The sequence below is a fragment of the Sinocyclocheilus anshuiensis genome, unplaced genomic scaffold, assembly GCF_001515605.1.
Source record: "Sinocyclocheilus anshuiensis isolate Anshui unplaced genomic scaffold, SAMN03320099.WGS_v1.1 scaffold796, whole genome shotgun sequence".
Taxonomy (NCBI): Eukaryota; Metazoa; Chordata; class Actinopteri; order Cypriniformes; family Cyprinidae; genus Sinocyclocheilus; species Sinocyclocheilus anshuiensis.
Window position 1 is genome coordinate 468,973 of NW_015557105.1, and position 16,596 is coordinate 485,568.

The 16,596-nt window shown below is 36.0% G+C and overlaps 2 protein-coding genes and 1 long non-coding RNA gene across 4 annotated transcripts in view; 2 read left to right on the top strand and 1 right to left on the bottom strand.

Annotated features, from left to right (window-relative positions):
• Positions 1-2,351: 2,351 nt before the first annotated feature.
• On the top strand, positions 2,352-10,171 carry azin1a (antizyme inhibitor 1a). 2 transcript variants are annotated; one of them, XM_016472644.1, is made up of 12 exons: positions 2,352-2,478; positions 4,497-4,617; positions 5,239-5,429; positions 5,524-5,697; positions 5,880-6,052; positions 6,378-6,512; positions 7,531-7,612; positions 7,770-7,844; positions 7,935-8,100; positions 8,335-8,453; positions 9,080-9,294; positions 9,387-10,171. In XM_016472644.1, the coding sequence occupies exons 3-12, from the start codon at positions 5,322-5,324 to the stop codon at positions 9,499-9,501; spliced, it is 1,362 nt and encodes a 453-aa protein (XP_016328130.1). In that variant the 5' UTR covers positions 2,352-2,478; positions 4,497-4,617; positions 5,239-5,321; the 3' UTR covers positions 9,502-10,171. The 2 variants fall into 2 exon arrangements, with proteins under 2 accessions (XP_016328130.1, XP_016328128.1); XM_016472642.1 differs by lacking the exon at positions 2,352-2,478 and adding an exon at positions 3,384-3,596.
• A 757-nt stretch (positions 10,172-10,928) lies between these two features.
• The window catches only part of LOC107677652 (Krueppel-like factor 10), a 5,886-nt gene continuing 218 nt past the window's right edge, over positions 10,929-16,596 (bottom strand). The window contains exons 2-3 of the mRNA XM_016472645.1: positions 14,161-14,599; positions 10,929-11,284 (exon numbers count right to left, since the gene is read on the bottom strand). Of these exons, the coding sequence (XP_016328131.1) occupies positions 11,010-11,284; positions 14,161-14,587 (702 nt within the window). The 5' untranslated portion in view covers positions 14,588-14,599 and the 3' untranslated portion in view covers positions 10,929-11,009. The remainder of the gene's footprint in view (positions 11,285-14,160; positions 14,600-16,596) is intronic.
• LOC107677653 (uncharacterized) overlaps positions 14,491-16,596 on the top strand; it is a 3,644-nt gene continuing 1,538 nt past the window's right edge. The window contains exon 1 of the long non-coding RNA XR_001632871.1: positions 14,491-14,551. This is a non-coding gene — a long non-coding RNA (uncharacterized LOC107677653). The remainder of the gene's footprint in view (positions 14,552-16,596) is intronic.

The following is a 16,596-nucleotide window of genomic DNA, read 5'->3' on the forward strand; positions in this document are numbered from 1 at the left end:
TAGCAGATTTCCATTCTCATCTAAAAAAGGGCAATAGCCCAAATCTCTTTGGATTTCCATTCCTCAAAAAAACTTTATGTATCTATTATACCAAACTGGAGTGTTATGAGGCATACAGTTATGTTTGAACTTTCTCCACTTAAAATCAAATTTAATTTGCATGAGATCACTACATTTGTTTTGCGCTACTGAGCCACCGTAGTACACAAATATACCGTATTAAGAAAAAATTATAGGTAACAAAAACTTAATACAGGGAGGTTCAAGTGATTTTTGTCACGTAAATTTACATTGCATAATGGGAAATCCTATATATATATAATAAAATTAATAATTGTAATATTTTTTATGCACTGTTACAGTTTTTATCCATATTTTATTCATGTATTAATATTTAGATTTTGCTTTTATTTTTATATAATAGTTTATTAATTAGTAATTTTTCCATGTGCTTTTGTCATTTATATTTTTTTTATATTGCTATTCTGCTATTTAGGTTTTATTTATTTATTTTTAGTGCTAGTTCAGTTTTATTTTCTATTTATTTTCAGTTAGTGACTTTAGTTCTTTAACTTAACTTAATCTAAATAAAATATTACATAATTTTTAAATATGTACTCTAAAAGAGAATCAAGTAAAGCCGAGCTGCTTCAGTCCAGTAAGTGTCCATCTGGAAATATTACTTTAGATTTGTGTCTAAAAAAAAAAACAGCATGAAAAATATTCACTCGACTATAAAGTTTGACAACTAGCCCCAGTCTCACCTGTGATGTAATACTGTTGACATTTCCAGTCACTTAATGATGCAAATCACTTTCATTACTTTCACTGGAAAATTGCACAATTTTATTGTTACAAGAATGTCCTTTGTTCTCTCCCATCAGATTATCTGAAATACTTTAGGTTATTGGAGAGTTCCTTTATTTTGTATTGTATTTAGGGCCTTAAAGCTCAGGAGAATTCCTGTTGCTCAATAGCAGTAGGGTGTTATTGCATATGGCAGGCGAACCACGTGTCCTTCCTTCAACAAGCCTACAGAAGCAGATCACCATTATACCAAGAACAATGGTTATCAAACAGCGCCGTTCACTCCGAGCTGCTGTAGATGTTATGTTAGATTAGATGCCATGTGCTCATTTATAGTCTAGAGGGAGTCGGCACAAAACTCGGAACTGCTTTTGTGTGCTGCAAAAGAGCAACTTTCACTGACAAGCGTAGCAGTCCGAGCAACATTGACGTGAGTAAAACAAACAGAGCTATTGTGAAGCTCAATTGGCTCATTTGACATTCTCATGAAACTATAAAAGGGCTCAGCAATCGGAGAAAAGGGAACTATATACACAAAAGAGGAATTTGTGTCTGTAACACATCGTGGCACAGAAGTGTTTATGTTGACTCTTCATAGGAACATATTTGGAGAAATGTAGCATTTCATTACTTGATCAGCAATGGATGCTCTGCAGTGAATGGGTGCCGTCAGAATGAGAGTCCAAACAGCTGATAAACACATCACAATAATCCACAAGTAATCCACACCACTCCAGTCCAGCAGTTAACATCTGGAGAAGACAAAAGCTGAAACACATCCAGCATTAAGATGTTTATAATAACGCTTCCTCCAGTGAAAAAGTGGTATGGTCTGAATCAGAGAGAAATCTGCACAGATCAAGCAGCTTTTACAAGCCAAAACAGCTTTAAACAAATATGTGGGTGGATTTTGATGTGAGAGACAACAGGAGATGGACTTTTTCACTGGAGGAAGTGTTATTATGGATTATGGACTCATATTTTAGCCAGAAGCTGCAAGCAAAAACGTCTTAATGATGGATTTCTTTCAGCTTTTGTCTTCTCAAGACATTAACTGATGGACTGGAGTGGTGTGGATTACTTGTGGATTATTGTGATGTTTTTATCAGCTGTTTGGACTCTCATTCTGACGGCACCCATTCACTGCAGAGCATCCATTGGTCAGCAAGTGATGGAATGCTACATTTCTCCAAATCTGATGAAGAAACAAACTCATATACATTTATTACTCATATACGTTACTATTTCAAAAGTGCTATTTAAGTCAGCATCTTCATCAATTAGTCGTTAGATTTATAATTTACTCTAGAGAATGTGGTGAATCAGAACTTTGAACAGTTTGACTATCTGAAAAACTTGAGAAGAATGAGAGAGAGAGAGAGCGAGAGAGAGAGAGAGAGAGAGCGAGAGAGAGAGAGAGCAGGGTAAACACGCCTCCCTCTATAAACTGTGGATGTTAGTGTGGTCACTAGATTCATTTCATCAGAAACTGGACACTGAAGCAGCAGCTCATCTATATGAAGAAAGCAAGATACTGTAGGACATTACAGTGCAATAAATTCAGAATTATTTATCATGTTTTATCCGGAATCACGCTATAAAAGTGCAAAATGGACAATGTTCTGACAGGGACTTTGTTGTCGAGACGATGAAGGCTCTTTGGGCATTCAGGTATGAGATGTCACTCTTCCTTCTTATCAATATCAATACATTTTAATATAAATATCATTACAAAACACCATCATATTGATCTGATTATTTGGAGAATTTTATCTAGCAAACATAAACGAAAAGTTAAAAATGATGGTATTTGAAGGTATTTGTATACTATGTAATATACTATATTGCTTATGCATTATACTATACAAGGAAGTTATATAAATTTTCAGATAAAGAACGTTTTGTTCAGATAAAACATTTTGTTATGCACATATGATTTACAATTGATCACTAAAGATTCTTTTTGCCATTGTTTATGCTTTGCAACTGCATGCACTTGTTAATGTATGAAGATTATCAACAAACAATCTTGAAATAATGCTTGCACATTATGTCATGTTGTCTGTATATTTTGTATATGTTTAAATTGTGGCTTTTTGTTGTTGCACTGTTGACTTAGGCTACTTAATTTGATTCATCCAGTAATTTAAATAGGTGCTGTAGGCTACTATGATTTCATTTGGAAATGTTAATTTCATTTTTATGTTAATATACTCTAAAAAACAATTTGAATATTAACTCTTAGCAGATACTTGGTTGTTGTTTAGTTTGTGACTGGCTGACTATATATTATCCTACACTTATCAGCTGCACTAGCATATAAATCGACACAAAGCTAACAGAACAACACAACAACTCTTATTTTGATTCCATGGAGTCTGACTGTCCCGCTGCGTTCACTCTCAACAAACTGTTTAAACAAAAGCCCCGCCCCTTTCCCCGCATAAATTAAGCCCCGCTCCTTCACTCCCTCATATTATTCAAACTGAAGCTCCACCCACTTTTCTACGCATTGCAATGAACAGCCCGCCCCATCATGCCCTTCACCGCCTAATTAACATACCAGCCCCGCCTCCTCACTCCCTTCACCACTTCATTTAAATTATCGCCCCGCCTTCTTCACGCGCTTCATCCCTCAACCTTCACAACCGTCCTAGTCTCATTGGATTACGCAGATATATGGCTCAAAACATTAACGTTATCTCTCATATCAGTGCTCTTATTATTTTGTAAAAATTCCGCCAAAAAAGAGAAGACGGTTTACCTCAAATGCTCGCGATTTTTCCCGTGTAAGTAGCTCTGGGTTTATAAGCTAACGTGTATCTGTTAGCCTCTTGTTTATATTTGACGACAATATTCGAGTTGTTTATTATCACTTGACTGCTTTCAGTCTGAATTAACTCGTTATGTTTAAATGTTATTAAGATAAATGCTGTATGACTTGAATACCGGTAGCTGCTAGCTGCTAGCTGGCTAAGTGACGGTTAGCAATAAATTACACCGTAATTTAAATCTTATCGCGAATGTCGGCTGTGTAATCATCACAAATAAACACTAATGATGTTATTTGATAAACCGAGGAGTTTTTGTTAACCGCTAAAAAAAATTATATGAGAAACCTTTTGTATTATATCGATGAAAAAGACTTGTGGAATTGGCGCCAAAGTCATTTCCGGGTGTCTCATTTCGATATGCGTGTATAAATTACTTATATTTCTATTTTTTGTAAGTTTTCAGAAAATAAACAGCTTGAAAATATATGTGTAATCAGTTAAAAATTTGGTTTGAGAATGAAAAACATTTTGTTTTTCTGTTTTATATTATATTAAAATTATTTTTGTCATTAAAAATGATATTAAATATAATTGAAATGTATATATTTTTTTTAATATATATAGATTTTTCTAATAACAGTGTGTGTGTGTGTACATATATATTCTCCCCATTCTTCGTGTATACTTAATATAAAAATGCCCTTGGAATATATTAGAAAAAATGTGTGTGTGTAAATATAAAAAAATTTGCTTTAAAAAAGCTTTTCTGTTTCTCCATCCATACAGCTTATCAGCATCAGTATTTTTTTTTTAAAATTTCTAGTTATATATACTTTAACAGTGACGTTGATGGTTCTACTCATTGTTTTCTATTCTTTGACACACCTCATTTATGATTTTTCTTGTCTTTTGCAGGTGTACGTGAACTACGAGAACAGCTTAGGGGCTTGTGTCTACCGTGAGCAGTTCGATTTCAACGCGGAGCCCCCTTGGGATCCTAGCTGATAGCTGGAGAGGTCGACCTCTGACCTGTCCTGTAGGTTCACATTGCTGTATCCTCACTTATGGTGTGCTACTGTATACATGCATGAGGAAGCTCTGATTTTAGTCATACCGCCCACCCTTACTAAGCAGTTTCAGTCTGTAGCTGTTTAGCTGTCTGTGGAAGTCAGTGACTCTTCTGACCTGCTGCTCTGATCGATGCACACTGCAGGAGGCTTTCTGCTGTGACGTCAAACATGGCATTGAATGTGTCATACCTATTTGTACAGTTTAAATAACCTAGAATAAAACGAGCATTAAATATAGCTGCAATTCACAGCTGGGGTCCAACACATTGATCCCTGAAAATGTCAAAAGGCTAGATGTTTTTTTTGTTTGTGGGTGATGTACAAATGCAAGTTTTTATATTATTGTAATGATATTTATTTGTTTTCTTCTTGGCAACAATGAATGTTTGCTTGAAACGATGATTCCTTTCAAAATCACACTTTCAAAGCAAATCCATTAATATCAAAATATATGCTTATTGTTTCATATAATAAGATCTATAATAAGATATTAAATAAATGACTGAAAAGCTTATGACTAATTGCTTATGCCCTATAATTTAGCTTGCATTTATTGATTTTTTTCCCCACATGTCTTGTGTTTGCAGTGGATATCGCTAGGACCCAAGAGCTCTGAGGCTTCTCATAAATAGGTGACCTGCTTTATGCCAGTCAGAACATCAGATTACGGATGAGTATGAAGGGAACTCCGGATGAACCGCGCTTTTCTGTTGAGCTGCTGGAAGGAAGCGCAGCTCTCCAAGATGTGATCGATAAACACATCCATGATCAAACTCTTGTAAGTATAAAAAAGAGAATTCTGCTTTATTGTTTCATTTATTGTGCCTTTTCTTGTTATACCAAAGCATGATGTGTGCTGTTTTTTTCTTTAGGCACCGAAGAGTGCATTTTTCGTTGCTGACTTAGGGGAGATTGTGTGGCAGCAAGTTCGCTGGAGAACTAAAATGGACCAGATTCGGCCTTTCTACACGGTCAAGAGCAATAGCAGCCCTGTGGTCGTTGAAATCCTGGCTGCTCTCGGAACTGGCTTTGTTTGTTCAAACAAAGTAAATATAAAGTATAAAATGTCTCATCTCCTCTCTCGCTAAAACTAGACTATTCATTGTCCTAAAATAACAGTCTGCTTCAATATTTGTGTCTCTCTTAAAGCTATTTTTGAAATGTATTATTACTTTTGTTTGCTGCTTTATGTGTGTCATCAGTTTTGGCTGCTGTGCTTGTCTTTCAGCATGAGCTGGACTTAGTGAAGGACTTTGGCATCCCGTCTCAGGACATCATTCTCGGCGGCACGTGTAAACAGCTGTCTCATATCAAATACGCAGCCAAACACAACATCCCCCTCCTTGTTTGCGATAATGAGGCGGAGCTGAGGAAGATTGCGCGATGCCATCCCAAAGCAAAGTGAGTCATGTCATCACACTTGCAGTGACTAGGCTTATCACAATGCAAACATATGCAGTAAAAAGAAAAAGTAAAATATCACAGTTCTTAGTAGGGGTGGGAATCTTTAGAAACCTCACAATCTGTTTCAGATTCTGGGAATCAAGATCCAATTATATATATATATCACAAGCAAAAAGTGCTTTTACTATCTAAGCGTTTTCCAGACAAGGGCAGTGAGGGATTTTTCATAGACAGTGGCAGCTCTAATAGGCTGCATTCACACTAATGCACTGGATTGGTTTAATATTGAATCTTCTCTTCTGGAACTGGTTTTCTGCAATAGGGTGTTGCTGCTGTTGACATCGGAGAGCTGCTGCAACCGAGAGGAGACGGCCATACCATTCGGCTCCACACTCAAGGACTGCAGACATCTGCTGAAGTGTGCCAGAGAGCTCAGCTTGCATGTTACAGGAGTCAAGTGAGTCTCTCTTGAGTTTTGAGAGAATACAGAATACGACTGGAGTCATTTAGAAGTTACAGTGGCCTCAAAAATTATTTGGACATCACAATTTCTGATGTCATAGTACAGTAGGTGCATGCAATATGTATCATTTACAATAATATCCTAATTGTTGTTTTGACAATGTGGTAGCTGACATTATCAAGTATGTCTCTCACTTTGCAAAAACAAAAAGACGCACATTCAGGGTGCAACAGTTAAGTAAATAAGAAGAGAATATTGTTTTTATTCTGTTTTGCCAATGAAAATGGTCCCAAACAAAGCAGCAGTAGAACCGTTATGCATCTCCAAGCAAAACAGTGTTTCATTCCTATATGAATCAGCGTTTCTGAACGAATCAATGATCCATTCATTAAGATAGACAATCGCTTTGTTCATAAATGAATTAGCCTTTGAACAAATTGGTTTAGTAAATGACTCAATGACTCACTTATTAAGACAGAGACTTGCTGCCACCTACTGGCAGTTTTAGATTAAAATATTTAAAGTATTGTTGTTTCATTTAAAAAAAAAAGCTCAATATTCAAAATGTTATTTTAAAAACATTGATCTCATAGTAATATTTATGCAATTGTAATTGCAGTGTAAATACTGCTTAATGCTGCTTCAGATGCAGCTTCTGTGCCGCTTCTATAATAGAAAAATTGGTTTCGTTGATATTGATTTCTTTTGTTTGGTAACAGTCTATAGCTTAGACTTCTTATTCTATTTGAATAAATGTAAAAATAATACACAAAAGATGATGCATAGATCTAATAAGGATAGAAAATGCCCTTATAATGGTAAAATTGCCTCTGAAAATCAGTTTAAGGGCAAATATAATTCTATGTCATTAGATATTAAAGCTAGTGGGTAAACAATTAATGATTGAGCTTTTCTCAGAACTAACATCATTTTTTTCATGATTCATGCACAGTTACGCCAAGGACATTTATGCAGAAAGTGAATGAGTTTTAATTTCATGCTTTGCTCACAGATTCAACATTCCCAGTTGTTGTCAGGATGCACAAGTGTTCTCTCGTGCTGTTTCTGATGCCCGCTGTGTCTTTGATATGGCGGTGAGTCATCACTCATGCAGTCATGGATCGAATTTTGATCTGATTGTGCCATGAGCTTCCCTACCGAGCCCAGAGGGAATGATCTTTATTTATCTAAATGTCACTTTCAGTATTTATTTCCCCCTCGGTAACGTGTTAGAAATGAATTTGATTTTAGGAGGAGCTCGGCTTTGAGATGAGTATTCTGGACGTCGGAGGTGGCTTTGATGGAAGTGAGGCGCAGTTAGACGAGGTACTGTATTCTGCTGTACATTCCTAAGATTGTTTTTGCATTTCTATGCCCCACCCCCCCGAGCTTCTGGTGTTATTTTTTTGTGTGCAGGTCAACCAGACGCTGAAACCCATGTTGGACATGTATTTCCCTCTTTCGACCGGATTGACGATCATCGCTGAACCCGGAGCTTATTATGTGTCATCTGCCTTCATGCTGGCCGTGAATATAATCGCCAAGAAAACAGTGGCTCGTGATTTCAGTGGTCAACCACACAGTGAGTGCTAGTCGTCATATGTTCATAATCGTCAAAGCACTTTATTTTTTGTGTTTTATGTTACGTATATATATATATATATATATATATATATATATACACGTATTGTATAAACTTTTATTTTGCAATATTGCCCAGCCTTACTGTACATATTAAATAAAATCCCACTGCATGTCTAATAGGTGCTACACTGATCATAATGTGTTTATTGAACTCATGTTTGTGTTTTTTCAGATGCACTGTCTGCAAACGATGAGCCTGAGTTTCTCTACTACATGAACGACGGGGTTTATGGGTCTTTTGCCAGTAAGCTGCTGTGTGAAGATTCAATATCGATGCCTTTGGCACACAAAGTAAATATTTCTCTTTTTCTCTTAAAAATTTTTAGAAATGTGATCCAATGTATAAACATCAGCAAACATTTACAGATAACTTTTTTTTTATATGCATAAAAAAACATTTCAAAATACATTTCATACATGCAATGGTTTTAGTAGATCTCTTTTATAGTGAACGTGTTAATAATTACTAAACTGAAATTCATTTTGATGTTGTTTTTTGTCAGTGAGTTTTACATTTCTAAGAAAGATTTGTAAATATTAAAGATGTGAAACGTCCACGCTAAATAGTAAAGAAATGTGTAAATAGATAATACTTATACAAATATAACAAATAGATAAGCTCGCACACATAATAGTATAAAAGTTGCTCACAATATGCTTTTATTCAGAGGCCAAAACACCAGTGTGACACTGACAATGTGAATGGAAAACATTTTGTCCTTGCACGGAGCACTTTTTTGGCCTCTGAATAAAAGCACATTGTAAGATAGTGTTCTACAGTTATGTGTGTGAGCTTGTCCTCTTGTTGGACAAAGAAAGATTTTAAAAGATTTGAATGTCATCTTTTGTGATTGAGCCCATCACAGGCTGTTAAACTGATGCTCTCAGTGATCATGTGGTATGTGGTGTTTTGTCAGGAGGTGAGTGCAGAAGAGCCGCTGTTCTCCAGCAGTCTGTGGGGTCCGTCTTCTGATGATCTGGATCAGGTGGTGGAGCGATGTCTGCTGCCGGAGCTCAGTGTCGGAGACTGGCTGCTTTTCAGCAAAGCAGGGGCCAGTGGTCTGGGGGCCACATTCAGTAATGGAGAGGAACACAAACCGCCCGTCTTCTACAGCATCACTGAACGTGACTGGTACGGAGTGGATCTTGATGTCGCTGTACGTGGTATTTCAAACCCGCTGCATTTGTTTTGCTTTTTAATCAAGTTGTTTTTCCTCTCTGTAGGCAAGAGCTTCATAACTGTGGCGTCATGTTGGACGTGAGGATGAAGAATTTCTCTCTGGTACCATGTTGCCTGCAACCAAACATATCCGAGGCGTCCGTGTCCACCCCAGCGTAACATAAAGCCACTTATTAATGTCATTATTTGACTGATTTTAAGCACTTAAGACCCTGGAGTCTTCTAAGAAGCTTCAGTTGCTTTGAAGAAGTTTGGCTGGGACCAGAGCTTAAGAAGTGTTATTAACCAGAACAACTTCATAGCCATCACAACTGATGCATATACCGCAAATAGGTGCGATTAGCTTTAACAAATGGGACTGTTAGCGTTTACAGATGCACTTAATTATATTCAAGTCCGTTTTATAAATATGTATACACATATAGTATTTCCACTTACTAATGGAATCAGTCATGTACCCAACAGCTGAAGTTATTTATTAAAGCTCGAGTCTAGTTTCATGACATCATCAGATGCTTTTAAAGAAACATACACTTGTTTTTTGTTATTTGTATTAAGAAACTGGAAAATTGTGGTCTTTGGCCTATTTGAACTGTTGCAGGAATAGTTCAGCAAGAGCACTGTGGTATGTTTTTTTGGACAAAATACAATGGAAACTTTGTAAACTGTTAAAATCTTAGGCCTAAAATGCACTTTAAAGGAATAGTTTGCCCAAAAATTGAAATTTGCTGCAAATGTACTCAACCGAGATATTAATGAGTTTTCTTCATCGGATTTGGAGAAATGTAGCAGTGCATCACTGTCTCAGCAATGGATCCTCTGCAGTGAATGGGTGCCGTCAGAATGAGAGTCCAAACAGCTGATAAACACATCACAATAATCCACAGCACTCCAGTCCATCAGTTAACATGATAAGAAATGTTTCTTGAGCAGCAAACCAGCATATTAGAATGATTTGTGAAGTAATATTGTGAAATATTACAATTTAAAATAACTGTTTTCTATGTGAATATATTGTAAAATGTAATTGATTTATTACTCCAGTCTTTAGTGTCACATGATCCTAAAGATCTGAAATATTTCTTTCAAATAAATGCTGTCCTTTTGAACTTTCTGTTCATCAGAGAATCCTGAAAAACAAAATGTATCAGTTTCCATACATCGTTTTATAATAATCAAATGTTTCTTGAGCAGCAAAGCAGCATATTAGAATGATTTCTGAAGATCATGTGACATGATGCTGAAAATACAGATTTGCATCACAGAAATAAATTACATTTTTGGAGAAGACAAAAGCTGAAACAAATCCAGCATTAAGACATTTTGATCTGTGCAGATTTCGCTCCTGATTCAGACAAAACGACCTTTTCAATGGAGGAAGCGTTACTATGCATAGATTTTAGCCATAAGCAACAGTTGAAAGTTAAAAACATCTTAATGCTGAGCTGGAGACGTGTGGATTATTGTGATGTTTTTATCAGCTGTTTGGACTCTCATTCTGACGGCACCCATTCATACTGATTTTACTGTATTTTTTATTAAATAAATGCAGCCTTGGTGAGCAGAAAAGACAAATTTCAAAAACATTAAAAACTCCTAATGATTCCAAACGTTGGAGCAGTAGTGTATATATATAAACAGTTAAACGAGTACAGGTGTGATGACTGTCAGCTCTGAGTTTTAGGTGCCAGAGGCTGCAGGTGACAGACAGCACTGATGCTGTTCAGACGGTAAACCTCCTTCTGCCACACTGCCGTTCTCCTGGCTGTTAGATGGCGGCGCGTGTGTTTTGCCAGGTGGTCGCTGCGCACAAAGCGGCTGTGGCAAACGGGGCAGGAGAAACGCTTCTCTCCTGTGTGCGTGCGGCGATGACGAGACAGTTCATCAGATCTGGCAAAACGCCGCAAGCAGCCGTCCCAGCAGCACCTGAACGGCTTCTCTCCTGGTCAGAGCAAATGGAAAACCATACTTTGGTGTGAGGTTTCATTTTACAGAGTTTCTGCATTTATTAAAAAGTTTTAATTTGCTCTTCCACAAGATAAGGCCTTAATTCAGAGCAGAAAGTCTTACATTCGTAAAGTCATGGCATTAAATTGTTGCATGCTCTGCAAAAATATGAATACCACCCTCTAAGTGTTCCAATACAAATATCTAAACATCCTTAAATCAAGATATTTGCTTGAAACGAAAAATTAACAAATAAAGCCTGAGAATTTGAACAAAATGAAGTGAATTTATGCTTAAAGGGGTCATATGATGCTGCTAAAAAGAACATTATGTTGTGTATTTGGTGTAATGAAATGTGTTTATGTGGTTTAAGGTTCGCGTCGATTTCTGACGGCACCCATTCACTGCAGAGCATCCAATGCTGAGCAAGTGGTGCAATGCTTTTGAACTATTCCTAAGTATGCAAATGCAGACACAAAGTGCAAGCGTCTGGTCTAGTTGTACATATTTGTACATGCTTGCATTGCCATGACAAGCAAGTTCTTGCATTTAAATGAAAAGACGTGTGTGGCTACATTTTGTAATGCAGTATTGCACAAAATTGGGAAGTGTCTGCTTTCACATACTTTGTTACTTGTTTGTTTCAGGCCTTTTCTAAGCAGTAGTCTATTCGTGTCGTGCTGTGCATTGTCTCAGCATTACACATGTGTTCTGTCCAGGATGTCTCTGGTATTGTGCAAGTATGTCTGAGAATGTGTTGAAGACGGTTGGAGCAAGTGCTGCTGGTTGAAGTGAGAGGAAGCTGTTATGTTGCTCTTTACCTGCAAGATCCAGGCAAGTGAAAGCAATGAACTGTGCAACACTGAACGGGAATTAGACAAATTAAATGTTTGTTCCATGTCAGAGCATAAACTATGGACTGTTTGCCGTTTACAGCATTTACCTTTTCTTGACAAAGTTTTGCTGTCAATAAAATGGTATTAATGGCCTTGTGGATTCATTTTGCATTTTAGTGTCTGGTACAGCATTGCCTTTACTGTGAGAGTTCACAATTAAACATGAGTGAGCAAACAGCTAGAAACAAATTTCTTGATTGGTTTTGGTTTGGAATTGGTTACTGAATCTAAAGCCCATATTTTTTTCATAGTAATGAAAATGAAAAAAAAAAGTGATGGTTAAAAAAGGCTTGTTTATTTATATATATATATATGCAAAAAAAAAAGACCAATCATGATGTCTGTCCAAAAAATATAAACGAGGCATTCGTTGCATCCAGTGGGGACATAATTAGGGATTATAATAACTTATACTATCTTTTTACGCGTTGCGTTGCATCGAGCCGCGTAAACATAAAACCATGTCTGTATTTGTGATCGGAGAAATGACAAACAACAAGTGCTACTCTACACTGCTCAAAACGTACTACACTTAAAAAACGTACTTACAGTCTGTGAGTCAGAACAGCCGGGCATTGTAGTCTACTCTCCCAGGATCAGGAAACAGTCCTCCATAAAATGTGCTGAACACATCTGGATATTTGGGTTAAACTGTTCTGGAACAGTGTTGTAAATACAACTTAACCACTGATTACTAGTCGTGTCCTCTTTTGGAAGACCAAACAAAGTAGTTTCGCTTTCACAACGAAACACACAGCGTCTTCATGACATGGCGGCGGCAACAACAATACTACAACAAGAATAAAAGTTACGCCTTCTTTCTTTGCGTGAACATTTGGGCGGCGTTATGCAAATCTTCCCACATAGTGAGGTAGACATGTGGGGGCGTGTTAGAACGAGCCGTTTTAGGTAGGTGTGGCTGACTCTGAACTTTTATAAAGAATATCTCTTTGGATTTGAGACTTTAGTCTTTGCAACTTTACAGATCTTCTTTATGCACCAAGAGCTTGTAACACTCCAAAGAGAATCGCATCATATGACCCCTTTAAAACAAGAACAGATATCTCTCAGTGGGGAATGAAAACGGTTTCCCTTTGTATTAAGTAGATTTTTCTGAGCCTTTTGGCAGATATTTGTTCTTGTTTTAATCACAAACTGACTTTATTTTGTTCACTTTCTCAGAAAACAAGACTTCTTATGTCATTTTGCTTCTCAAGTAAATGCATCTTGATTTAAGAATCTAATATATTTGAATACTTTTGTGCTGTGTGATCTGAAGGTACAGTTAAACAATTTCTTTATTCTAGTGACTGAGTTATTGTAGTTAACTAAAACCATTATATATTAAAATAAAATATTAAAAAAAACCTTACTTCATCTAGTTGACAAGACAACTTATCTCAGTTTAGTTTAAGTTAAAGTGCTAAAATAACTAAAACTAATAAATAAACATTTATAAAAACTATATAAACATATTTACTAACAAAACTGACCAAAACACAAAAAAAGATACTAAAACCTACGGTGAAAACAAAAGATAAAAATCTAATTCAAAATACTGAAAAAAAAAAAAGATTATTATAATAGTATATCAATGATTCAAACATAATACTGTTTAGTGGTTGGGAGCTGAGGTATTCGAGCATTAAGCTATTTATTTAATTTATTTATTATTTTTATTTGTAAAATAAATTAAAAAGAAATGGAAATCGGTTTAAAGTTGTATTTTTAAGTTTAAGCAATGCTAATACAACTCATAGTGTAGACCTTTACATTTAGAAAACATATTGATGTATCACTTTTCCTTATATTTATTCCTTGAACTTGGTCTTAAAAAAAAAGTATTTTTAAAATGTCTAACATTTCATAAAACCTGCAGAAACTGCTTTATGTCCAGTGTAAAATCAATTATCTAAAACATGCAAACAATAAACCCCTTAACATGTAGATGTAGGAGAAACATGGTTCTCTGTACCTGTGTGTGTTCTCAGGTGTGCTTTAAGGTGGGAGCTTTTGAAGTATATTTTCCCACAGTCGGGATGAGTGCAGACGTGATCGCGGGGCCGTGACGGGACGGCTCTGTTTGCGGACGAGTCGCGGGCTGGAGCGTGAGCGATGGTGGTAAACTTCAAACCACATGAAGGCGCTGTGGCTGTTTGTTCAGGGGGCAGAATCACCACGACTGAAGCTGTGGCCACAAACAGCACAGACACCAGAGGAGGGCTGGAGCTCGCTGAGAGTGAATCAGACACCGCTGCAGCAGGGGCTGATGGGGGATGACGGTTCATGTCTGCGTCTGAAGTGTGCCAGATCACGCTGACCGCTCGAGATCTGGCCTCGGGTGAAGCCGTGACCCCTGACCCCAGGTGCGGGTCTCCATCAGGGCTGTATGGTGGAGTCATGCATGACGTTACCTGAAAAAATACAACCAATTCATGACTATTTTTGCATAGTACTTAACTACTGAAACAGGTTTGGCCAGATTACATTTTTGTTAAATTTATGGGTGAATCTCAAAAAAACATCTTCAGGTCATATTGTGCCATTTCATGCATCTCTTGTTATTGTAACCTTGATGTTTTAGTTTAGGCTATTTCAATGAGAATCTAATTAGATTACTGAAATGCAGTCCTTTTATTACTGTATTTATTGTATTACTGTACTACAATTACTTTTTTAAGGCATTTCACTAATAGATCTCACCATTTTCCCCCCAGTTGATTTATCACAGTACATTAAGACAACTGTTTTGTATCACAAGTGTTCTGAAATGTTGTTTAAATATGCAAATGAGGCATTAAATCATTAATGAGGCATCTAATTAAATATGCTCTAATTTGCAAACATTTCCAGAACATAAATCTGAATATTTATCAGTGTCATTTAATCACTTGGATATTGTTATAGTTTTTGTTATTTTGAATACGTTTTTATTTTTATATTTTGTTTTCGCTTTAGTTTTATTTATGTCTATTTATAATGTCTATAATATGTCTATATAGATTTTATTCTTTTTTCAGTTTTAGCTATTTTAGTGAATTAGATCAGATGTTTATTTTTACGTCCAGGTTTATTTTGTGTTTTATTTTATTTTAAGTAACAATGTTTTAGTTGTAGTTACTATAATAACCCTGTTTAATGTTCAATACTTTTTTTTTTTTAAATCAAGGCAGTTTTATTAAAAGTATTACAATTTTGGATAAAGTCAGGATCAAAATTCTTGTTTTGTTTTGTTGACAAATTAGAGTTGAAGTGTTTTTAAATATCACAGAAAATACTAACAGGCAGAAAAAAATCATATATATATATATATATATATATATATATATATAGGTGCATCTAAACAAAAATAAGAATATCGTGAAAAAGTTCATTTGTTTTTTTTACTTATTTAAAAAAGTTAAACTTTCATTTATTCTAGATTCATTACATGTAAAGTAAAACATTTCAAAAGTTTTTTTGTTTTAATTTTGATTATTAAAGCTTACAGCTCATGAAAGTCAAAAATCCAGTATCTCAAAATATTTGAATATTTCCTAAGATCAATCAAAAAAAAGGATTTAACAAAAAGAAAAGTCGGGGCTCCTTTAGCACAAATGACAGCATCAGTGAGGTGTGGCATGGAAGTGATCAGCCTGTGGCACTGCTGAGGCACTACTGAAGAACAGGCATAGGCGCGGGAAGTGGGGGTGCTGAGGGTGCTGCAGTTTTTTTTTCTGTGGGTAACTGTTTAACTGTTGGGAATTACAAAAAAAAAAAAAATCTGTGTGTATAGACGTCTGAGCGTGGTGACTCTTGATGCACTGACTCCTTGTGAAGCTCTCCCAAGTGTTTGAATCGGCTTTGCTTGACCGTATTCTCTTGTGGTCATCCCTGTTGCTTGTGCATCTTTTCCTACCCATTGTCTTCCTTCCAGTCAACCTTGCATTTAATATGCTTTGATACAGCACTCTGTGAACAGCCACTCTTTCAGTAATGTGCTTCTGTGACTTACTCTCTTTGTGGAGGGTGTCAGTGATCGTCTTCTGGACCATTGCCAAGTCAGCAGTCTTCCCCATTATTGTGGTTTCAAAGAACAAGAGATACCCAGAATTTATACTGTAGGGATGATCATTTAATGACACTCAAATGTAAATATTCTAATATTTTGAGATACTGAATTTTTGACTTACATGAGCTGTAAGCTCTAATCATCAATCATCATATACATTTTCACCAAGTTTTTAGGAATAAAATTTTGGCAAATGTCTTGCCTTAAATTAAATGCAGTACAAAAACATGCATAAATACCTTACAGTTTAAATAGTATATCATTTGTTTTTACATTACAATAATGAGGTTGAGATTTGCATTTGTGTTATAGTATTGAGAATTATGGGGGTATATATGCTTTAAAAAAAAAAAAAAAAAA